Source organism: Heterocephalus glaber, unplaced genomic scaffold (assembly GCF_053883595.1).
Source record: "Heterocephalus glaber isolate CG9 unplaced genomic scaffold, H.glaber_assembly_v1.0 deba00001593, whole genome shotgun sequence".
Lineage (NCBI taxonomy): Eukaryota > Metazoa > Chordata > Mammalia > Rodentia > Bathyergidae > Heterocephalus > Heterocephalus glaber.
Genome location: NW_028258368.1, coordinates 10,727,828 through 10,753,629, shown reverse-complemented (window position 1 = coordinate 10,753,629; position 25,802 = coordinate 10,727,828). Strand labels below are relative to the sequence as shown.

Here is a 25,802-nt window from a genome sequence, read left to right as displayed (position 1 = left end):
CTCAAAAACACTTTCATGGCTAGTTTTACACTTGAAGAGATGATTTAATCAGTGTTTATGGGGATGCATAGTGTGAAGTCCAAGGTTTCATTCTGGGGATAAAAGAGAAGTTTGCAAACACCAACATGAACTCTTCCTTTGCCTATGCTCTACCCTCTCGTGCTGGTCCCTGTGCAAAGTCCCCCACTCAACCTCCCTAGCTACTGGAACCCTCAGTTCCTGTCAGTTACCTGGGCCATTGGTATAGAGGGTCCAGCTCCTGACCCTAACATCAATGCTGGTGCTCCAAGGATCTGTGAAATGCCAGGGGTCTTGCTGTGACAGCTCCCACCGACCAGTGGCCAGAACCCTGGGAATGATGCAGACACACCAACACTGCTTCTTCCTGACACCTGCCAGGCATGGACCAGCCCCAGCGGCCTGTACCACTGACTTTGGTGCCCAGGCCCTAGACATGCTTCTCTCTGGCTCACTGTGGGATCACTCAGGCACTGAGTTCACTATGTCCCCAAACATCAGAGAGATGTATAAAAGCAGCCTTTTCTGTATTTTACGGCAGCCCACTCTAACAGACAATATACCCATACCCTTTTTAGTAGCCTATACAATGAATGCTAAGAGTATGTGCCAGCAGTGCTCACGCGGTTCTTCCTAGGGAGCCTGTGGAGTCAAAACTAGTTCAACCTCAGTCTTGTTTTGTTTTGTTTTTTGAGATAAGCAATCTGAGGTCTAGAGTGAAGCACTTTCTCAGGCTTGCATGGAGGTGGATGGGCCCCACTCAGACCCCCATGCAGTGGTGGAAGGCAGGCAAACCTGCTCAGGGCCCTCTGCCCCAGCTCCAGTGCGCCTTCTTTCCTCAGAAAACACCTGCCGAACTCATGAGAGCTGTGTCACAGGTGTTCATGCCAGTAGATTTCAACATTTGGGGATGGCTTTGAGGATCTGGAAAAAACAATGGAACACTAAACTCAAACATTAAATTCTGCCTCATGGCGGGTAAAAGTGAACATGAAACTCTAAATTCTATCCATGGGCCTCTGTTGTGAGCCCTTGGCATGAATTCTCAGGAAGGCTCCTTGCACTTTCATGTGAACTGACCTTGGGTGCTGGCCACACCAAATCCAGCACACATTAACGTATACTCCCAGCTGCAATTCCTGCTCCTCCTGTTGGCCGGTTGCGTAAGTACCTAAAAGGCAAGGAAGAAGAGGGCCACAAAAGAGGAAAGGCAGGTAAGGACAGACATGCACAGTCACACAAAAGATTTGACTCAGAAGCCAGAGCTCAGAATGGCTGCAGGGTCCCTCCTTGAAGCCCAGCCAAAAGAATCCTGCAGGAGCTAAGTAAGACTCACAGGAGTCCTCTAGCTGGACCAAACAGAAGCTGAATTATAACTACTGCATTTAAGTAGACTCCACTCAAAAGGAGGTTGGGGCACAGGCTTCAGCTGACCCTCTTCATGTCCACTTCCACTGAGGACAAAAATGCAGCCAGCCTCCTGCTCCTCCTAGTCGGCCCTGACACTTATCCTCCCTGCACTGCATCTTTGTAGGGGTGGAGATGGTACAGACTCAACTGGATCTGCACTCAAATCCCTGAGGTGAAACCAGACTCCGGCCCCCTGCACAAGGGGACACCAGGTCCCCCAAGGCACAGTCCCAGCCTGGTGCAGAGCCTGTACTCACGGCTCACACCCCAAACCCTGCAGCCCAGGCCTTTCGGATGCCTGGGCATGCCAGCCATTACTGCCACCTCTGGGCTGGGTCCGAGGGCATCCTTTCCATCCAGGAAGCCTGAGAGCTCTTAGCAGGGTGAAACCTTGTGTGTCTTCCGGTGCATCTCCTCACAGCCTCAGAAGATCTAAGAACCTACTTCTCCATCCTGAGCCATGCCCCACCCCACAGTGGACCTCTTTACAAAGGTGCTCTATGTTCTCCCTAGGACCCTCCTCACCCATACAGCAGCACACGCCAGGGTGGGTCCTGGATGCACATCACCCTCAACTGCCACTCTGACAGGGGTCTCCACTCTATCTTCTGCTTCTGGAAGACCAGGCTCCCGGGCAAGATGGGTACATTGCTCTCTGCTAGCCATCTGTGTGCTCTGTCCCGCATGACTCTCACGCAAGGACTCCGGAGTTCAGCAGCTGGGCTGCCTGGACTTCAGGTTTTCCAATTGACTCCTGCTTCTCTCAAATGGATTCCTAGAAAGCCCTTCCTTTGGTCAGGCTAAACCCAGCCCAGCCAAGCAGAGAGCATTTCAACTTTAAAGTCAACAGCCATTTCTCAATGAGGTTCCCAATTCTGCTTTCTTCCTTGCATAATGTTCCTGCTTTATGCTGACAGACAGAGAAGCAGACAAGATGATACACAGGCACAGGCAGAGCACAGTGGGCGCCAGGAGTGGACATGCCTCTCAGACCTGGCTACCCACAGCATGTGCCTTCAGGACCTCAGCAGGACCACGTGGAACAGCCAGGTCCGAAGAGGGTGTGCAGCACATGAGGGCTTTTCCCCAATCTGTTCTGAGAACTAAGCTCTTTTATTTTATTACTATTGCCATTTATTAATTGGCTAAAGCAAGACTCTTCCTCTGGAGAGCGTTTTCCACAGCCAGTTTCCTGCACTGGCCCTACCTCCTCCACACCAGCTCCTTCCTCTGCCTGGCTGCCACATGGCCTACCCCACAGATGGTGAGCTGCATTCCACACCCCAAAGCACCTGTGGAGCCTCTGTAGCAGCAGCCCCCATGCCTCATTGTAACAACTGAGACCTCCTTGGGCCCAAGACACTTGTCCTGCACAGTTACCTCCTCATTCCTCAGAACATGCTCTTCTCTGCACCAATGGAGGAGGGTGCTGGCCAGGAGGTTCAACTCCCATGGTCCTTGGGTCTGACCCTGGCCAACCCTCCCCTCCTACCACCCATCTTGTATTTCAAAACCAATGACCTCAACTACTCACAATACCCTACCAATCACTACCCTGTCCTGAAGAGACTCATCTCCACGAGGATCTGCCTGCTGTCCCAAAAGAACATTTGCCACCCCTTGTTTACCAGGCTAACTATGCAAAAGCGATTCTTCTGCTACCCTCTTATGGCTCTTTTCCCTAACGAACCTCACTGGCCTGAGATAGAGCCGCCTTCTCTTTGCACTACTGTGCATACTGGCCATGCCTACTTGCCCCTTCTTGCTGAACACTGACCAGGCTGGGATCAGCCCATGGAGGAGGAGGGGCAGCAGGCTGCAGCTCCTCCCTCCCTGCTACCTCTCAATGGCCATCTCCCCCGCACTTCCAAAGTGGTCTCCTGCCCTGATCCCCACCTTGGGGTAAAGCAGCTTCCTACTGCTGGTGGCACCTGGGTCCCCTCCCCTCCACTAGCGCCTTCATAACCAGCGCCCCACTGTCATCCCTCCCAGAATGCCTCACCAGTGTTATTTTCAGTGCTAATAACTTTCACACACCTTTCTCAGCAGTATTTCTTAGGACAGAGTCTTGTATATTATTCATTTGTTTACATAAAGACAGTATGAAAAAAATTTATTGAGTTGAACCACTTAAAATACTACAAATTCGATCCAGAAAATTGTATTTTTCCAAGAATGCATTTATTTCAAAATTGTAAATATATATTATTTTTATTACATGTATGTAATAAGGAATTTTATGCTTAAAGTAAAACGTTTCACATTTTTAAAGTTAAAAAACGGGTATCTTAAAAATGTAGATATTTTTAAAAGCCAAAGAAACTGCATATATCTCACAGCACAGATTTATCCCTTAAATATTCACATTTCAAAAGCTCCTTTGTAAAGATTAAAAAGTGGCTAAAGATTATTTACAATTGGCAGTGGAAATCTCCTTATCTTTGGAAGATCATGTTAATAACACACAGTGCACTTAAAGCTACGAGCACAGAACAGTTTAACTAAGAGTGGTTTTACCAGGACATAGAATGGGCCTGAGTTGCCGCTGGAGTGATTACTGCACCAGGAATAGCCCCCAGAACAACAGATGACCCCACATTCCAGTGTTCTTTCCCATGAGACGGTTCTGATTTTCAACTTAGGATAGAAGAACAGCATTTAAGTACTGCATCCCTGGTGAAAAGGAGGAAAAAAGCAGATATAACAATATTCCTCAAGAGCAAATCTGCAAAATGAGTTCCTGCCAATTGCAAGACAGCCTCTTCACAGTGGAATTCTCTGGACTCTAGTCCATGTTTTTTGATTAACTAGAACTTTGCTGAATATCACCTAAGATCAAGAGCTAAGTCTGGAATATTTTGCTACTTTCCAAAATGGTGTTTACCTTAGGAAATCTTCACCAGCACACAGGCTGATCTTAATACAAAGAAGACTTAAATACCAAAAATAGCCTAACAAAAGAATTAACTTTGAAAAAGAATGAATGAACTGGATTTTATGTTTTATTCTGTTTTTGGTTTCCTGAGACAGGATCTCACTTTTGTAGCTCAAGCTGGTCTTGAACTCATGGCAATCCTCCTGCCTCAGCCTCCCAAGTGCTAGGATTATAGGCATGTACCACCACACCCTGCTAGAACATAGATTTTAAAAGCACAATGATTTATCACTTCATCCTGAAAATTACAAAACATTAATGTGATAAACCTCATTCACCTTTCACATTTTTTCTTAACTATATGTTTGAATTATTACATAATACATTTATTCATTTAAAAAAAAACATCTTTTACTTAGAATGTTAAATATAGCCACCAAAAAAATGTGAGTCTTATTCTACAGTTTGTTTAGTGCAGGATCCTACATTTCTGGGGAAGGGGCAGTCATTTTCCAGACCTGTGCCACCTACATAAGCCTGGCTCTGGACGGCACAGACCTCAGGTCTCCCTAACCCTCTCTCCATGCTGAATGCTGGAAAGAACTGGGAGGCCACCAGGTGAGAGCCTAGGGTGCACTATGGGATCTCTCAGAGCTCTTGTTCTAGCTTGACTCTAGTTCATTTTTTCTCCTTATAATAAATGTTTGTCAAAAAGAATAATCTGTTTGAAACCAATTTCCTTCACTGTTTATATTAAATACATAATTTTGCTTTTTCTAAGTATATACACATAAATATACAATATATAAAATATATATATATGTATCTCACATGTCTAATTTCACATAATACATATATATATATATGTATATATCACATGTCTTCTAATTTCACAAAGAAGCAAAGTCACACCTCTCCAGAATTTTTTTCCAAATTTCTCAGGTCTAAACTGGAATTAGTTTTGGTCTTCCTCCACGACTAAATTAAAATATCTTTGGGCTGGGGATTTAGCTCAGTGATTCCGCTGCCTGTCTAGCAAGAGCAAGGACCCAAGTTCAATCCCCGGTACCAAAAAAAAAAAAAAAAAAAAAAAAAAAAAAAAAAATATATATATATATATATATATATATATATATATATATAGTTAGAAAAGTTGAAGAAAATGGCAATTACCTCTTGATTATAGTCTATATACACTTCTGCTTCTAAAAACAAACATTCATCTATCACATCTCATTTTCCCAGTTTCTACATCCTAGTTACTGAACAAATTCAGACTCTCTTGTCAAAATCTCCGAACTGCAAATGTTCACATGATAAGGCAGGAATAAATTCCCACTCCATTTCCTCCACATATTCAAGATGCTTCCACGTGGATACTACAAGTGCCAAGCATCTTTTCAACTCATTTAAAAAAAAATAACTTACTTCCTTTAAGCAAGAAAGTCAACATCAACCAAAAAAAAGCCTCTTAAAATAATGTAAAAATTATTTAAATTTGTGTGATTTTTTAAAGATTATTAAAGAATCAGAAATAACACAATGGAATTCAAACAAGCTCACCTTGCATACGGGATATATGACAGACTGTACCTGCAAGAAAAGAGTCAAGAATGTTGATTGATACTTGTTCTACACCACAGCTTCCTTTATGCCAAGAGGCTATGTCTAACACCATGGCAAACAACAGCAGAGTGCCCTCTGGAGGCTCTTGGAGTGTGATCTCAGACCAAAGGAAAAAAAAGATCACTTGTGAACTTGGAGCATTAGGCCCCACCCAGACATCTTCAATTACAAGACTGTTTTATCCAGCAGTATTTCTTTTTTCCTTTTTTAATTTTGTTCTTTTGTTTTGTTATTCAGTGCTGGGGACTGAACCCTGGGTCTTGGCAAGCTAGGTAGGTGCTCTACCCCTGAGCAACAGCCCTAGACCACCATTACCAAACACTCCAGGTGATTCTGATGCATGCTAAAGTTTGAACATCCCATTATAAAAAGTTACTTTTATTTTTTAATAAAACTATAAAATAACTGAGAAATATATTCTCCTTTAAGAATAAATCAGTTACTGAGTACAGATTAGGCAACAGAAATCAAAATAAGAGAAAATAAGAGATTCAATTTCTTCACATTGCAGTGAAAAAACATCACCATTATATGATAACTTTGAAATATGTAGACAACTATAAACATTTGTTGATGTTTTATCTATCAGTGGAAAAGAGGAACAGGGCCAAAAGAACAACTGATTCCAGGCTGGATGACATCGAAAAAAAGATTTAAAACTGTAAAACCAGGAAGGGGTTAACTGGTACGAAGACATACCTCTAGAAAACAAAGGTAAACACTCCTCATCATCTAACATGGAAGAGGACAAGGAGCCAGCAGAGGCATATTCAATCAGACCAGTATTTGCAGCCTCTACACAGATGGACCAGATGTGGGGTGAGACACAAAGGGGTGCAAGGAGCAGGACAATCTGACCAGGGAGATGTGCACTTAGATGTTCAGAAAGTGGGGGAAAAAACTGCTAGTAGAATAGCTAGAGAACAGTACTGAACAAGTGTTCAAGTCACTGCCCACATAGAAAGCATCTCTAGATTATCACAGGACCACACAACTGACACTGGCAGGAGCTCCTGCTCGTAATTACCCAGCAACAGAGTGCAGAATGCCTGGCAGACTGACCTTCACTCATGCTCATCCTGTGATATGGCCTCTTTTATAAGATCATGAGGCACTGCATAGATTTCTTATCATTTTTCTTTCACAGAACATGTCACTGTATTTCTACATAAGCATACGCCCCACTGCACTACTGATGCAACAAACTTCCATAGCTCCCCCTAAAGGTACCACTGAGGCACACTGTCCCCAACAACAGGACTTAGCCCTGACCTCACCTCACCTCACAGGGTCTCACAAGATCTGGCTCCAAAGCACATGTTTCTAACCCTAATTTAAGAGCTTTACAGATTCCAAACAAAATGCTTCATGTGAGCTCATTTTAACTTTTTAACTAGTATGAGAAAAGACTTACCAGGTCATTGACAAGAACTGCAATATGCAGAATAATAAGGCCAGTCCGTTCTTATGCTACCAACAAGAGCAAAAACAGGAATGCGTTCAGGAGTTTTTAAAATACTTTTTATAATTAAATTCAATTTTTCTTTCCCCTCACAAATATAGATGATGGCTCCATTTATTTTCTTTATTAAATTTTAGTCGACATATTTAAAAAACTTATACATTCACAAAGTACATTTCATTTCAAAAACTCTTATCTATTAAATATCACTGAAACAATTGTGAATAAAAGTAACAAGCTTTTAAAGGTTAGATCTTAAAAAAAAAATTGATATTAACTTTTTTAGGACCGACACTTAAAATCCCTCTTAGACTCTCATGTGGAATTTACTTACTCATGCCCCTTTGTTCCTTTTCTTGAGTTATTTTTTGAAGTAAAACTGTTTATTATTGTGATTTTCTGGAATAATATAAAGTTTCCATGCTGATTATTTCTAAAAAACTAATCTATTTTGAAAATCCTGGTCTATCATTTTTTTGGTTGATTCATTTAGTTTCAGTGCTGGGGATTAAACCCAGGACCTTGTACATGCTGGGCAAGTGTTCTACCACTGAGCCCCAGCTCCAGCTCTATTGCTGTTTTTATTTAGTTGGTTCTTTATTGTTAAATTGCTTACAAACAGAATGCTAAAACATTCCAAAGATGGAAATCAATGTTTCCTAGGGATCCACAAAAAATTTTAAAGAATATTCTTTATAGTGGTTCCGCTGCCTGCCTTGCAAGCAGAAGGACCCGAGTTCGATCCCCGGTACCAAAAAAAAAAAAAAAAAAGAATATTCTTTATCACTGGGAAGTGAGACTAAGTGAATCTCATATAACTTTATATCATCAAAATAAAAAAGAAAATCAGGAGATTTCTAATAGAACATTTTAAAACTATATTATACATTGCCTTTCTTTTTAAAAAATGTATTATTTTCTTGGTAGCTCAAGAACTGTCACCAAGCCCTTTAGGAAGGAGGCATGGCACGATAAATGAATAAAACTGAGAATCAGGAGCTGGAGTAAGTGAAGCAGATTGTAATGATGTAACTTCCTAAGAGGCTAATGAAGAGCTGTTTACTTATCCATAAATGGTAAAAGACTGATTTAGGTTCTTTTGTCTCTTTCAGTTATTCTCTTTACTTTCTAGTCCTCTTCCCTGTTGGTTTAACCATCTTGTCAGCCATCCCTGCTCCTGCCTCCTTCTGAGCTCCAGGGTCAGAGCACAACTCACAGCAGTCAGAGCAAACAGAGGACCAAGACCTGCATGAGGCCTTTTCCCATCAGATGGTGTCAGAGACATCAGGCCAGCCTCAGCTTGTGAAGATTTACACATTCAACAACTAACTCCTTGTACACTGTAGACAGCAGACTTCACCTTATGCCTACGCAACTGGACTTACAAATTCCATTTTAGGAACACTTAATCTTTGGAGGGTTTTAAAAATTAGACTTGGAGCTACTTTGAGATGATGGTGAGATGACACTGCAGGTGGTGAGAACACACAGCAGCAGAAAGTCATCATGGCTTACCCAAAGCGCAGCACACAGGGTGAACACCAAGCATAGCTATAGGGAAGGAGAGGTAAACAGTTAGTCTGAGATCCTTCAAAAGCCTGATATAAATGTACAAACTGGTCTGCAGTCATCGGCATAATGTAATACAGAATAAATATGAGATGTGGACTCTCATTTAACTTATATATTCCATGACTATCATTTTACTTTAAAGACCATGACTGCACTATTCACAGTGTTATGGCTTGTATCTAGATGTCCCCCAAAGCCTCATGTGGTCATAGGTTGGGCTTTTCAAGGATGGCAGGATCTATGGTATATAATGCTGAAATTAAGGGTATGTGATTACTAAATTAGTCCACTGACTGGTTTAGCATAGTTCTGGGTAGGATTAAGGGTGTCCCACCCTGGATGTGTTACCCACCCTAAGGGTGGGTAGCCTGGATACAATCTAAAAGGACAGGAAGAATGTGCCAATTATTTCTTCCTGCTTGTTGCCTTGCTTCTTTCTGCCTGCCGTGAACTGTTTCTCCTCTGCAATGACCCTCTGCCCTGCTACCATGCCTTGGAGCCAGCTAATTATGGACTGAAACCTCTGTAAACTGTGAGCCAAATAAACCTTTCCTCCTTTAACTTTGAGCATGGGGGATTTTGTCACAGCAACAAGAAAAAAAACTAAGTTACTTGGCAAGCTGAAACCCCTAATAATCTGTTGATTAAATAAACTGAAAGAACTTCTGACAAATGTTTAGAGACAAAAAGCCATTCTATAGATGTTCCTGTTAATGTCTAGCAACAGTGATCATTAGTACAAATGCCAATACGCGGTGAATTTAATTGTACTCAGCTTAATGATTCCAGTGATTTTCATACAGAAAAAATGCATTACCTCCTGCTCCTATGAGAGCAGCTCTAGTGCCTCACCCTGTGTCACACACAGGCAGGCACTAGGGTGAGCAGGAGAAGTACGAGTCTGTTAGACTTAATAGGATCCCAGTCTTGACCCTGTCATCTCAGGAGCCTGATAATGGCAGTGAACCTGTCTAGACTTCAGTTTTCTTCTAACAAGATCTCTACCTCCCACCTCCCCTGCCTCGAGGGCTGCTATAATGAGAAATCAGAAGATGACTTTGTACAGTGTACCTGTGGTGGGCTGATACAAGAATGATTTCCTCAACATTATTATAAGGCATAGTCTATGTGAGTAGCAAATGAGACAGAGGAGAGCATTCACCTAGAGATACTGACTAAAGCTGATGCCCAAAATGTATCCCATTAAATTATGATGGTCCCTTTGGGAAAGTATTTTATACTTCTAAAATGTTCTAACATTCTCTCAACTATGTTGTATAAGGTATATTACTAAAAAGGTGAAGATACCTTAAATAGAACAAATCAAGTAAAATTTTAGTGAAATAAAAACTTTTCGCAGACTTAACAGTGCAAGGGAATTTCCTAGTTATTTAGGTTAAATTAAATGTTAATATTTTGATATACTGTATATAATACAGGTGATTCAAAAGAATTGGAAGTTATAAAAATAATAAAATATAAAATTAAACACATAAAAATAAAGCCCCCAAAAATGTTTTTGTTTTTCTGGTGAGAAAATGGAGTAAGACTGCCAAATTAATATAGGCTGGTTGTGTTTGAAAAGCTAACATTAACAATTCAATACTGGGGAGGGGGGCACTTTAAATATACAAATGCTCTATAGCAAGAGATCTCTAAGAGATGCTGATCAAGTGAACTGGGAACCAAAGGTATGATGTGAGCAAGGGGTTGTTTCTCCACCCATGCTACACAAAACATCAATTACCTAAAAACCCAAAGTGTATGATGATGGAAACACTTTACCCACAGGTATAAAGCACTGATTTATACCCCACACCCAGGCTGAAGATAAAGAGAACACTTAAGAATAACAACTGCTGGTCTTGGGCAGGACCCACAATGTATGCAAGGGTGATTTAAAAGTACAGTATTGGCTGGGTGTGGTTGCCCATGCCTATAATCCCAGTACTTGGGAGGCTGAGGTAGGAGGATTGCAAAAGATGAGTTTGAGGCCCACCTGAACTAATAGTGAGAAGTTGTCTCAAAAAAAAAACATAGTATTGTTATAGAGGTCACAATCTTCAAATTATTTGTCAAGTAAATAAGGCAGGTATAAAATCCAGATGACAAATAATGCCAGTTTTCCCTGAGAAGATTCAAATGAACTCAGAATTAACCTATCTTCTATCCTTACCCTCCAAATAGTAAAGACAATCCAATAATCTATAGGGCTTAAAGCTCTAATTTTCATTATACATACACACATGTACAATGTTAGTTAATATATAACAGAAAGTGTGGGACTGCATAACTCTGTAATCATAAAACTCCCCTAGCCCCAACTGTGATTGAATGTGAGTAAATACATAAAGATGCTTGTTAGTTCCGGGACACTAGATAAGATCCGTATCAGCCATAAGGTCCCAAAGTAAATTATTCAACTCTTCGTTCGAAAACTGATGTTCTGGACACCGCTATCTATAGAACAATCTACAAAACATCTGCTGACCATCAGTACACGTCAGGCTAATTAACATACAAATGTAAGACCACTAACCTTTGTTCCCTCTTCTGTAACTTTTGCCTCTTAACTTCCCTGCAATCCCCTATAAAAAGAGTCTCGGACTCTGGGCTGATTGCCTCTCTAAGCTACTTTGCTTTGGGAGTGCCGTCTGGCCAGACTAAGGTCTGTTTTACTTTCCAACTTGTCTGGGTGTTCTGGGTGTTCTTCGCTGCAGTCAGTTCCTCGGAGCGTTTGGTAAGGCCCTTGGTCTTACATTTTGGAGGCACCGCTGGGATCCCTGGGTGTGCTTCACTACAGTCAGCTCCTCAGAGCGTTTGGTAAGGCCAGTGGTCTTACAAAAGCAGGCTTTAACCAAACTATAATTTTAGAATACAGTATAATCCAAACTCTGTAATCACATAGCTTTGAGGATATAATTATTTTATTCAAGAACAGAGGTATAATATACATACTTATGAGCAATCATTCACAAAATACTTTTATAGTAAAAGTTTTTAAAAGCAGTATTTACTTACCAGCATAACAACTGTTGCAAGCAATCTTGTTGTTTCAAACATTTTCTTCAGCTGCTTCATGGGTCCCATTAAAAAGCATGTGCTATTGAAAAACAAAAAACAACAGAGATGGTTGGAATTTTTCTGGATAGGCAAAAATAAACTGCTTTTCAAAAAAACCCTGTTTATTTAATAAAAATCTCTCCTTGATGTGTTTTATTTTTTCTTAACTTTAAAAGTACACCCCACAACATGCTATGGTTCAAATGTACTGTTGAAGTGACAGCACACAGATGCAATGTGGCCGCAGGGCTGCTCCCTTGTAAATGAAATCAGGGCCTCGTGAACGAGGCATTGCCAGAGGCTTGCTCCTCCACTCTCTCCGCTGTAGGACGAGCCCTTGCCAGACAATCTAAGCCTTGATCTTGAACTTCTAGCCTCCAGAATTGTTAAGAAACAAACATTCACTTTAACTCAGTCTGAGGTATTCTCTTAAAGCTGCACAAATGGACTAAGACAATCCACATACCCAAAGATGCAACAAAAGTCTCAAAAAGGACTCTGAGCACACAAGCTAACAGCTACTCAGTCACTGAATTCTCTGCACTGTACTGATACTGTCACATTTTTTTCTGGCTTGTTGTTCAACCACCTCCTTCAGTAAACCTGAGCTCCACAGGAGCAAGGACCAGGGCATAGCACCTACAAACCTGGGCTCTGGAGCCCACTGCCTGCTGATAAACCTGCCCCAGTTGACCTACAAGGACCACCACTGTGAGCAGGTGACTCATGCTCTGTCCGACCAGATCCAGCTACCCCACAGGAATGAGACAGGCCCTTTCCTCATAAACCTGCTATAACAGATACAAGGCACTTAGAACAGTTCCTGCCATGTGGCATGTGCTCCCCAAAATGCTGCCCACTCTCCTCATTAGTGCTCTCTGTTATGGTAGCTGGCATGTAGGAGGAGTCAATAAGTATTTATGGAATGAACATAAATTTTGTGGCTGAATTTATTATATAGAGAGAGCTACAGAAACATCCTACTGGCAAAGTGCATATTACGAAGGTAAATTTGATAGTGAAAGCAAATAATACATTTTGAAAAGCCAAACATGCACACATACCTACCTAGCCAATGCTGCAAGATTTCCAAGGGTATAAAACACTGCAAAAAGCTTTATGCCACCGGGAAGCCACAGCAATCCAGTTCCCTAAGTCAGAAATTATAATTAGTTAAAAATAACTTCATGATCATAATGGTTGAAATTATAAATGTGGCATTACAGTAGTAATATAAATATTATGTAAATGAAGATTTCAATAAAAATATGCTAGTGTATATAGTCTCTGCATAGTAAAAACAATTTTCAATGTTATGCACTAATTTGAATCTTCTGCCTATTTGCATAAGTATACACAAATGTGCCATAACAAAACTAACTCTGAACTTGTCAATATATCTCACTCTATTAAAAATACTCATTTTAAAAAGCTAGTTAAAACAAGTAATAAACACATCTAAATTACTGACTCTCCAGTTCTCAAGACACACTGATTTTACCTTAGTAAAATCAATTCAACAATTTGTGAAACTCCATAGCTTCTACATCTTCATTTATTTCTAACCCTTTATTTCAGGTGACTAAATATGTTCCATCAAAATAGTCTAACAGGCACTTTTGATACTAGATGGGATTATTAGCTTAACACTAATAAAAATTATTAAGCAATATACTCACAAGGATAGAAAAAAAAATGCCAGCCACGAAGCATATGACAAACCACTTCAATCTAGTGTTGAAACTAAGGGATGACGCATCCAGGACCTTAGGAAGAGAGAGACAATTTAGAATTAAATCACCATGTGCTAATTTGACTCTACACTAAATAAGGCAAAGTTTTAACATACACACTCAGTGTTTGTTTTCCATATTGCAGCGTCACATATGTGGTTGCAAGAGTTATAAGAACAGGATCTCGGTATCAGATGACGCTGGGAATTTCACTAAGTCCAATAATTGTATTATTGATGTCTCACAAAATGATGTTTCTATTCTGGACAGTAGATATATACTGATGGGGATAAAATGGCATAATGTAAGAGATATAAGATACAGGAGGAGTGAAAAAATAGGGAACAGGTAAAACAAGGCAGGCAACATGCTGGTAACTGCTGAAGTTGGGTGGAAACACACAGGAATCACTTATATTCTCTTTGAATTCTGTGGTTTTTGGGGACTGTGATATACAAATCTCTCTTAGCAGAAGCATTTGAGGAAGTATGAACAGCTGAACAGGGAAGAGGAAGGTGCTAAGCAACAATGTGGCTTCAACTGGAGCTCAGCCTATTCAGGCTTCTTGAATCTCTTCCCTCAGTAATCACGGGCTGTAGCTGGGGGTGCAGTGGGAGTGACTGCATGGGGAAGCAGCAGTGCAGGAAGCTGCACAGGCTAAGGAGGGACCCTGGGCAAGGCCTGTAACAGTGTCCTGACCACACAGTACAATTAACAACTTTCATTATAAAAAGATTAAACTGAGTGTGGAGGCTCAGGCCTGTAATACCAGCACTCTGGGAGGCTGAGGCAGGAAGATTACCAGTGCAAGCCTAGAAAAATTTGGGACTTGGAGAGACCCCGTCTCAAAATAAAAATTAAAAAATAAAGGGCTGGGGATATAGTTCAGTGTGACGGCCCAGAGTTCAGTCCACCAACACCAAAAAACAAAAAAAGGAAAAAGTTCATTTTAAGCCAATTCACAAGAACACTAGGTACCTCAACTGTTGAAAAAATAATTTTTTAAAATGATTATTTGGCTGGTGTGGTGGCTCACGCCTCTAATCAGGAGGCTGAGGCAAGAGGACTGCCACGAGTTCAAGGCCAGCCTGGACTACATAGTGAACCCTGTCTCGGGGAAAAAACAAAACAAAACAAAACAAAAAAACACACACAATTAAAAAACCCCAAATAAACAAATGATTATATGCCATGCCCATGCAAATTCTAACCAAATTATGTAGGAAAAAATAGAAATTACTATGTATCTATTGAATATAATGATAATCCAGCACACAGTAATGAGTAAGCATTTAGATCACCAAGTATACTACTAAATTTTAATTTCTAACTTATACTACCATATACTCTCGTTGTGGTTTGGATCTAGAATGTCCTGCAAAACTCTCACGTACTCAGAGGTGGGACTTTTGAAGAGTGGGTTGTGGGGGCACTGTACTTCTTGGTGGATTCATCCACTGATGAGTTATGGGGCTGAATGTGGTGTTAAGAAGTGGGGCCCAGGTGGGAAAGGTGGGTCACTGGGCTCCCCAACTCCTCCCTTTACTCTCTCCTTCCTGAATGCCATGACTTGGGCAGCTTTCCTTCCCATCCAAGCCCTTCCACCACGCAGTTTCTACCTTGGAGACAGCTGGCCATGGACTGTAACAGTGAGCCAAAATAAACCTCTCCTCCTTTAAACTGTGGGTGTTGGGTATTCTGTCTGAGCAACAAGAAAGTGAGACAACACTTAAAAAATAAGACTACAGGGGCCGGGGATTTTAGCTCAGTGGCACAGCACCTACCTCGGAAGAGCAAGGTCCTGAGTTCAATTCCCAGTACCCCCCCCCAAAAAAAGACTACATATTTATGATATGTTTTTGAGAATAATGAAACAAAGACAGGAAATTTATATGAAGCAGCTCACAATGCCTTTAGTTATACTCCTTACCTCAGTATTTAACCTCAGAATCCTTGTGCAGCATGAAAAGCAAATAAAATAACTAAGTATTCTGCCAATGTAACACAGATTTAGCACATCTCAAACATTTTTTAAAATTTGCTTTAATTTCAGACATTCTTATTTCCAGTAGTGTCATCTGTTTATAGCAAAACTGATCACTTGATTAGACAAATGAACTTGCCTATAAAAACATTTAGTATTTATTGTTTCTGATCAGGAAGAATACATGATATACAATTTAACAAAACAACAAAATAAACCCCAAAGATTGCCCTTAGTAACTGATCTAATGATTCTCTAAAAAAATAGAAATATTAGCTTACTTTTGCCATTCCACAATGTATGTATATGTATATCAAAATATCCTGATATACAACATAAATATATACAATTTCTATTTGTCAATTTAAAACACGCAAACAGTACACTAATCACGATTTGAAATGGGTGATGTGAAGGGATGGGGATTTAGCTTAGTGGTTCTGGCCCCTGCCTCACATGCACAAGGTCCCAAGTTCGATCCCCAGTACCAAAACAAAACGAAATGGTTGATGTGAGTCCACAATGATGTGAGGACTAATGGAGAAAGGGAAAAGCATTCATTTTTATTTTTCTTTATAAATTTAAATCACCACATTGTTTCTAAGTGCAATGGTTAGTTCATTTTTAGTAGCTAGATTATTTTTTCCCTCAGTAATGATAGGACAGTTATCTGTATAGTAGTCACTCTTTTCCTCTTATTGCAATCTTCTGTGTGATGATCTTTAAAAATGAAGCCTAAGGACAAATTATTCTCATTTGTGAATATGGAATAATCAATGCACAAGCAAATGACTTTTGTCCTGGAGACAAAAGCAAGTCAGATTTCCCAACTCCTAACTGGAAGAATTGTGTAATACTTCAACATGCAAGAAAACCTCTGCGTTTTCCAGGTAGAAGATATAGGACAACCCCCACCCCACCCTAGTTCTGCTTTGCAGAAGCATCTTCATGTTACTTTCTTTTTCAACTAGCATGAGGAACAACCCCCACCACCTTGCTGATCTCTTAAAATTTAGCCCTAGAACAAAAATACATGCACGTTAAAATTGCCACCTTATCCTTCTCAAAAAAACTGCCACCAATTATTTTACTTTTGTTGCCAAAGGCAGAAGAAGCAAAGAGGGACGGGAGAGCAAGGTTCACTCTCCTCATTCTCAAGGGCTTCACGGCATCATGATAAAACAGCACTGCCTGTGACAGAACCCATGAGAAATTCACAAGCAACAGGGAAATAACAGGAAAAGCTGAGCAGCAGCTGCATCAGGGATGAGTGAAGGGATCCTCTGCATAGCCATGGACAAACTAGATTTGGTGGGGAGGGGGATACCAGGGACAGCTGGCTCCTGGGCTATTGCCCTCCAGGCGAAGGCTTCTGATCAGTGAGTACACCAAGTCCTTTACTCCTACCATTTCCTTTTCAAAATAACAGCAATATATAACAAGATAACATTATAACAGTGATGTATAACAAGATTAAAGATCTGTAGACAAATAAGCACAAGCCACAATGATTCTAGCAGTACCGCCGGCTGCCCGACTTGCTTGGGGTAGGGATGGTGGCTGACATGCTCAATAGCCACCCTTACTCTCCTCCTCTGTCTCCTCCTGGTATCATTCTCTCTCATTCAGAACTCTGATCACAGGTCCTACCTGGGTCCACCACATCCATGAGGTCAGCCTGACCTTTCTGTTCCTCGTCTCAAAATCTCCAGTGGTAACTTCCAGGGCTCTCCTACCACCTGAGATGTGTTCATCTCAAAATCCAAGCTCTTGTTCAACAACCCCAATTGCCTCCTGGTTAGGACCTGATTTAACCACTGCCACCTGACTGCTCCTCTATCGGGTCCGTTTATCTGGCCCACGGCCCTTTTCTTCTTTTGCAGTGGAAATTACAGGGTACATAGTTTCAATAAGACACTCAAAATTCTCGTTCTGCTGCAACCATCTGACAAATTCCCACTGTGAGGTAAACCTTCCTTCCTCCGCTCTTAGCAGTACCTCAACTAAGCACTGCTTGGTGGTGGTGGGGCATCATGGGACAGGGCAGGAGCATCTACAAGTGTCACCAACTTCAGCAAACCTAGAGACCTCTCCCTGCCTCTAATATCTGGTATTTTTTCTTTCTTTCTTTTTAAATCAGCCTGTTTTCTAACCACTGATTATATCAAGCCTTGGACCCGTGCCCCAGTATTTCACATCTCAGTGGGAACTCCCTCACCACCTGCTGTGACCAAACCACCACACCCAGCTAGAGAAGCATCCCTGCCTGTCCTCTGCTCTCCTTCCTAGGGTGGGACTCTTCCTCCTGTGAGCATGATCCACCCTCTCACCTGTAGTAGGGCCCCACCACTTAGAGCTTCTTCAGGAATTTACACTATCTGGTTTTTTCTGTAGAGAACTATCTTCTGTCTGAGACCATGACCATCTACTTTTACACGCTAAGCCTCTTCCACCCTAACAAAAATCTCACTTGTCACCACCCAGCCTCCTCCAACACACATTCCTCCATTCACTCCTTCACTAACTCATTTAACTAACATGCACTGAGTCCTGCTATGGGCTTCTCTAAGTACTGGATGCGGGATCCAGTGCCTGATTAAATACCTATGTGCTAGCTACTCTAACTAAAACACCATAACCTAGGCGGCTTCTAAACAACATAAATCTATTTCTCACAGTTGTTGAAGCTGCACATCCAAGATCAAGGAGAAAGCAGATTGAAGGGTCTGTCAGCTGGTGTTTGCTGCTGCCTCCTCACATGGAAGGAGCAAAGGGTCTCTTTTATAACGACACAAGTTGGGTTCCTAATCATGCCTCAAAGGCCTTACCTCTTAATATTCTCATTCTAGGGATCAGGATTCAAAATCTGACTCTGGAGGGTGAGGGGCCACTCAGGCCTGACCATACACAATCGCCCAGACTACCCACACCACTGCAGTCTAGGCCTCAGCCTTTGGCTGGCCCCAGCCTGCCCTTGCCCCTTCACATAGTTTGTGCCTCCCTTCCTGGGCTGTGTCTGAGGTGGGCAGAGGTCTGCTGGCAAGGGGCTCTCTTTGACCACTCTAGCTGCATCCTTAAATGACTGACGACTACAGACACAAAAGGCACCTTCCTGGCTTTGAGTCACAAGGTGCTTTGAGACGTGAATCGCCTTTTCATTTTGACAGCACTGGACACTTGGGCACTCACCCTGGATCTACCCTCTCTGCGACTCATTCCTGTGGCACTGCTCTGGACTGTCTTGTTCTTTGTCCCTCTGCAGCCTTGGATCCCTCTCCCTGGAAAGATAATGCTTCTTTTCCAGGCTCTCCTTGTCCTACTGTTCTTGATCTCTCACACGTTCCCACTGGCTTGAACCAATGGTGGTACATCCATGACTGTCTCATCAGGCAGCTTGAATGAATCCCATCACTCTTATTAGTCATTTTATTAATAAAATAAAAAGCCACCCAATGGAACAGTCATGCATGTACCACCAGTAGTTCAAGCTGCCCAGTAACAAGACATATGGATTATGTCCCTAACATGAACATGTTAAACACTTGTCCATCTGCCATGTGAATGTTGAAGAGCCAACAGGAGGCAACTTCCACTCAATTCTGAAGCTACACACCATGCAGGCTGCACTGCAGGCATGAACACAGCAGGCGTACTCTGATCCAAGTTGGTTCTGATGCCATGTATGTGGAAACAGCATCAGACCACAAAGGGCACTGGCTCAGTCCCTAGACTGTACCCCTTCAGAGGCCAATCACAGGCCTCAGGTTGTTTTGCCCATGCTTCTAGGGAACCCCTATCAACTCCCTCAGGATCTGTTAGAGTGGCTCACAGAACTCAGGGAAACACATTTACTGGCTTATTATAAAGATGTTACAAAAGACACAGATGAAGAGATTCATAGGTCAAGGTGTGGAAGCTGAGGTGCAGCGCTTCCACACTTTCTAGGCTTGGACCCTCCAGGAAATTCTACATGTTCAATCATTCCAAATTTCTCCAAACCCTGTCCTTTGGGGGTTTTATGGAGGATTCACTGCATAGGAATAATTAAATCATCAGCCACTGGGATCAATTTAATCTTTAGCCCCCTTACTGTCCTAAGGTTGGGGGACAGGACGAAAGGGCTCAACCTTCTAAACCTGCCTAGGTCTTTCTGGGGACCAAACCCCAACCTGAACCCAACAGAGGCATCCAGCCATCAGCCAACTCATTAGCATACAAAAAGACAGAACTGATTCAGAGATTCCAAGGATTTTAGGAGCTGTATGCCAGGAAACAGGATGAAGAACAAGTATGTATCTTACAGTGTCACAGTAAGTACACTACTTAGTTTTGTGACAAAGGCAGCAAGAACTTAAATTTGTATAATAGCAAGTATTTTTCTATTACCATCTTTCATGTAACTTTAAGGTGAAATACTGTAACAAATTATTTCTATTTGTAAATATGAAATAATCGATCCACAAGCAAATGACTTGTCTCAAACTTTGTGCTATGATCTGAATGTCTGCCTCTAATTCATGGGATAAAATCCTAACCCCCAAGGTGATGGCATTAGGAGGTGGAACCTTTGGGAGATAATTAGGTCATAGTATCAAAGCTCTCAGGTCTGAGACCGGTGCTCTTTCCAAAGAGGCTCCACCCCAGATAGCTCTCACTCCTATACCACATGAGGACACAGTAAGAAGGTACCATCTATGAACCAGAAAGCAGTTCTTACCAAATAAGGAATTGGTTGGTACTTTGATCTTAGACTTCTAGACTCCAGATGAATAAGAAATAATCTTCTGTTATTTATAAGCCACTTGGTCTAAGGAACTTTGTTACAGTAGCCCAAACAGACTAAGACATCTTGCAGACTTTTAAATAAAAGTGTATGGTAGGGTGTACAATAAGAGACCTTTGTAGACTGTTATGTTCCCTCATTAGATTCTTGCCACATGATTACGTAAGTGCTCCTCTTTAGCACCTGTCCAAATCCAAACCACTTGGGATCTGCTGGGCTAGTCAAGTCTTTATAAACATACTCATTGCAGGTACCTGGTAGGCTCTGGATGTACGACTGGAAACAAGATAAATGAGATTCAGCCCTTATGATGCTTACATTCAAATGAGGAAGGACACAGATAAATGAGAGGTAATGAGAGAATGGGGCAAGTTCTAAACAGGAAGCAAAGAGGTAGAGTAACTGGGATAAGAAGGGCCTCACTATAAAGATAGGCAAGAGATAATTCCAAACTTGAAAAGAAATGGGTTGCAAATGCCAAGCATCCTGGGCAGAAAAAAATGCTCAGCATGAAGAACAGAGATGGTGGAGCCCAGTGTGCCCTTGGAGGAGGGAAACAAAGTCAAGTCAGCAGAGGTCTGAGTGGCCATGGAAGGAATCTGGAGGGGAGAAACATGATGGGATGCTCTGAGATGTAGATCAGGCCTCTCCTCTTGAGTTCTTTCCAGATATTTCCTAATGAGGGCCCAGACTCTGGCTACTCTGCCTCTTCCCAGGCCTCAACCCCTCTTAGCAGCAGGACTGAGCAGCCCTGACTCCAGGAGGTCCCATGAGCCTCATTGCCTTGCCCAGCTCCATGGCCAGTCTAGAACCAGTCACATCCCAGGCCTCTTCCACTATGTCCCCTATCCTGCTTAGATCCAGCTGTATAAGAAATTTAACACTCAGGATACCCCACTCCAGGCCTGTGCATCTGTAATCTAAGCCCATTTCCCACCACCCCAAGCACCTGATGATGCTCCACATATCCTCACCTTCCTCTGATCATCCCCACTACTTTCCTGCTGGGTCTGACTTTGGTTTTTCTTGCATCCTCTCCAGGGGCCTGTGTTCTTTCCATGCACCCTTACCACTGGGATGGATAGTGGGGTAGGTGTCCCCCCTCCATACTCTCCTGCCCCTTCCTCTTTCCTAGAGACACCTACTTTCAAGTCCCCCTGGACAGTGTGCCTCTACTCACCTTCTTCACTGTGTTACTAACTCCCTCCTTGGTCACATTTTTTATTTTTCAAAAGTTACTGTTGTCTGTCGACCACATCTTAGTCTTAATGGCCTCACCACTGGAGTAAACAATCCTTTCCAAACTCTAGGCTATTGGTTCCTTATCATCTCCCCTCCAATTATCCAATCCTTCCCATTACTGCAGCCACTGAACCATGTATTCATTAATAACAAGCACTGCCAGTTGTGGTGGCACATACCTGTAATCCTAGCACATGCAAGGTGAGGGAGGAGGATCCATATGAGTTTGAGGCCAGCCTGGGCTACATAGTGAGTACATAGCGAGACCCTGTCTCAAAAAACCAAGCAAGCAAACAAACAAGCAAACAAAACATGTACACTTGTAATATTCACAGTGTGTCTGTAAGCTCAAGTATTTCACCTTACCCACTGACCCTACCACTTTCCCTCCGTTCCCCCATTCCCATTCTCTCTGGCTCTCCTATAATTACTCTCTGTATACACTCTCAACTTTGCCCTTTGCTTTTCTGATGTATTTATCAGACAAAATCTAAATTCCACCATGCACTCCTGGCTGGAGAGAAAACTGAAATTATGCTCACTTCTCTTTTTGGTACTCTGAAAATCTATGTATATCCCTACCTACTCTCCTATTGTTAACCACTTCACACTTTCTCCTTGAATGTCCAAGATCCACCCCCTCCAAACTTGAAGCTGGTAACCTAATTTCTTATTTCAGAAGGAACAATTCAGGAGTCCACAGTCCCACCCACAGCATCTGCATCTATGTCTCTTCCAGGCCACTCCAGTTCAGCCACTCCTGGTCAGCACCCTGACCCGTCAGCACCTCTCTGTGATCATCATTTTCCCCTTTTCTGGACTATTTCCATCTAGTATTTTCTAACTTAAAAAACAAAATGTTCCCTGATCCTACTTCATCCTCTGATTACCTAACCCACTTCTTTGCTTTACAGCAAAAATCACAGGGATACTGCACTGTCTTCACTTCCTTTCTGTACTCTGCTGAGCCACTTCTATCAGGCTTTCATCCTATCTATCAAAACTGTTCTTTCAGAAGTGATCCATGGCCTCCACTTACAATCTCAATTTTTAATTTAGAAGCCCTATTAGAGCACACAACCCCGCCTTCTAACACTCTTCCCTCACTTGCTAGGGCATCCCTTGTACTTGGTTCTCCTTCCTCAAGTACCATTCTTTTCAGTCCTCTTTTTAAATTCCTGCTCATTCTAACTTTTGCATAGTGGAGACATGTCAAGTTTAAAGCTTGTGTCTTATCTCTTTTCTGCTTACACACAACCCTTTGGTGAGCTCATCTCCCTCTTCTTTCCTCCCATAGAATTCAGAAATGTATATCCAACTGCCTTCCTGACACTTGCCTACCTGAAACCTCAGACTTAGCATCCACAATGAAGTGATTTTTCTCCTGAAACCTGCTCTTCCCACATCCCAGATAAAGGAGCTTCCATCTTTCCAGCTACTCAAGTCAAACACCACGGGACAACCTTGGCTCCTCTGGTTTTCACACATCCAATCTGTCAAACTAACAGGTGGCTCTACATTCAAGCCATTTAAAGAATCTGTCTCCCTGTTTTAAACCACTGTTACTTCTAACACTGATTCAAGCCCACGCAGTAAGTCATTTCTTACTGGCACTGCTGTACTAGTCTCCTGACCAGCTTCTGGGCTTCTAACTTCTACCTTCACCCTACACTTTGTCCTCCAGGGTGAGCCTTTCAAATCCATCAGTCATGTCACTATTCTGCTCTAATACTAGAGACAGCCCAACCCATTCCCAGTAAAAGTCAAACATACAAGCTATAACAGGACTGAGAATCCCACTTCCTGCCTGCCTGTCTCCTACACTTGGTCCGCCTCTCTCCCTCTTCTCCAGCCACCCTGGCCTCTGTATTGGCCTGGAACATGCTGACCACACTGTTCTCAGGGCTCCGCCATCAGGTGTACCCTGTGCTTGCTAGGCTCTTCAGAACTTGCCCTGATACCCCAAAGGCCCTTCATTCAGATCCATGCTCAGATGTCATCCTAATTGGGAGGCCTTACCACCACTTTATGTAACATGGCAATCTCAAGCTCCTCCACTTGCTTTAACTTTTTCCACGGCACAAAAGCTGCCTGACACATTATATACTTACTTGCTCATTAACTGTTCGATTTATAGAGTTCACCGTGTGCAGTTACATACTTATAGACTCTGGACCCTCACAGGCTAGTCCAGAGTCCTGCCCACAAGATATGCTGAATAAATATGATGACAGGTAAATCAGAAAAGGGAACAAACGGAAAAGATCCTCACGTAATACAAATCAGCTTCAAGTGTTCCACTTCTCTCAGTCACACAAAAATATGTTAGCATGCAAATAAGAAAACAAAGCAGTTCGGGCTCCACTCCTATTTTTAACCTTCTTCCTGGAGGAAGTAACCCTTATCAAGTCTCATGGGTAAAGCGCAAATACAATAAACAAAGGTTTTTATTTTTAAAAAAGAAAGAACTCTTAACTAGACCTCAGTGCCTGACAAAACTTTTAATTGTTACTTCACCTATCCATGCCCTTTGTGTTTACCTCCAGCCTCTCAATATCCAAAAGAACCCCCACACCTACAGCACCTCATTTACCTGCACACCGACTCAAGGCTATGGAGCTCGGGCTTCCCACAGCTCGCAACTAGGAGCCCCGCTCACACCTGCCGCACAAGGCCGAACCCGCCGCAGCGCAGGGGCCTGTCGCGCGCAAGGCAAGGACACCGGGGCTGAGGGCCAAGAGGGCTCCTGAGAGGAAGAAGCCACCAGGAGCTGGGGGTGGGGAGCAGGGGGTGGACCTCAGGGCGTAGCAGTGTCCCGGGGTAAAACCTGAGAGCGCCCCGCGCCTCCAGGAGGCCGGCCCGAGCCAACCGGACGTCCCTCGCCCGCTCCGCCCTTCCATCCTCGCTGCGGACGAGCAGACCCCGAGCCAGCGCAGGGTCGTTACCTGGGCGGTCAGGCCCTGCTCCTCGTCCTCCTGGCCACTCAGGACCCGCCGCAGCTTCTCCATGGCCCTGTCAGCGGGCCGCAGAGCGGTCCACTCCCTTTCTTTGTCGCGCGCGCGCAACCGGAACCCGTACCCCAAGGCTTCTGCCGGAAGTGCGGGTTCGCTGCATCCGGCGCTCCCCCAAGGCAGCCGTGGCAGTCCGCGCACGCGCGCAATTGCTTTCTCGCCCGAGAGCTATCCTTCCCACCTTCTTGCACGGTCCGTGAGTACTGCGCGGGTGCGTTGCAGGCCCTGGATGAAACAGCCTTAAGTCCAACCCTGCAGGCCATAGCTGTTCAGCCTGCAGGCCCGGGGTCCAGCTGACTGGCAGGCGAATCCTTCGGGCTAAGGTCGCTACGCGGATGGCCCAGAGCGTGCCTCTAACGGCCGCCCTGGGATCACCAGAGGCCTCAGCAGCGCTGCCCCCTATCCCGATCCTTCCCTGGCCTCCTGATCATAAGGGACAAACGCCTGAGAGTGGATAACGTTTCACGATGTCTCCAGAAATACAATAGCATGCGGCTTTGCCTTTTGTGTTGGGAAGGGGATTTACTTATGCAGTTCTGCTACTTAGGAATTTGAAAGAGTGAATCCCTACTTATAAGAGGAATAGCTAATCCAAACCTTCTTTCCAGTTTGGCATCAAACCTGCAGGCCTTTGAACAAGTGGTCACTGTTCTCCATCCAAAGCTGGGTAGTTGACACTAGCAGATGGTGTAGTGGCATTTTTTTTCTTCTGTCCTTCACCATACCAACAATGGAGAGATTAAAGATTAGGGCTGCCTGTCCAGTGTGCATTCTAGAGGAACTTAAAGCTTTCCAAAAACATGCCATGCCACTCCAGTCTTTTGAGTGGCTTTCCTCTTCCAAATGCTTTTAGGTTTGATTAGATGGTAATGAAAATGTCTTATTTTGTTCAAGTCACCCACTTTTCCCTCCCTAAAATTTGATCATTAAAAGGGGACCCCCCAAAAGATTCGTCTGTCCTAGTGCATTCAATATAGATTTTACCTACTTTTAGATAAAAACAAGTATTATAAGGCCCCTTAA

At 42.9% G+C, this 25,802-nt stretch overlaps 1 protein-coding gene across 1 annotated transcript; it reads right to left on the bottom strand.

Moving 5' to 3' along the window:
- Positions 1–3,590: 3,590 nt before the first annotated feature.
- Sft2d1 (SFT2 domain containing 1) lies at positions 3,591–24,878 on the bottom strand. The gene is made up of 8 exons (XM_004856930.3): positions 24,714–24,878; positions 13,706–13,792; positions 13,095–13,177; positions 11,985–12,066; positions 8,907–8,942; positions 7,344–7,399; positions 5,867–5,896; positions 3,591–4,101 (listed from the first exon to the last, which is right to left on the bottom strand). The coding sequence occupies exons 1-8, from the start codon at positions 24,774–24,776 to the stop codon at positions 4,062–4,064; spliced, it is 477 nt and encodes a 158-aa protein (XP_004856987.1). The 5' UTR covers positions 24,777–24,878; the 3' UTR covers positions 3,591–4,061.
- Positions 24,879–25,802: the final 924 nt, after the last annotated feature.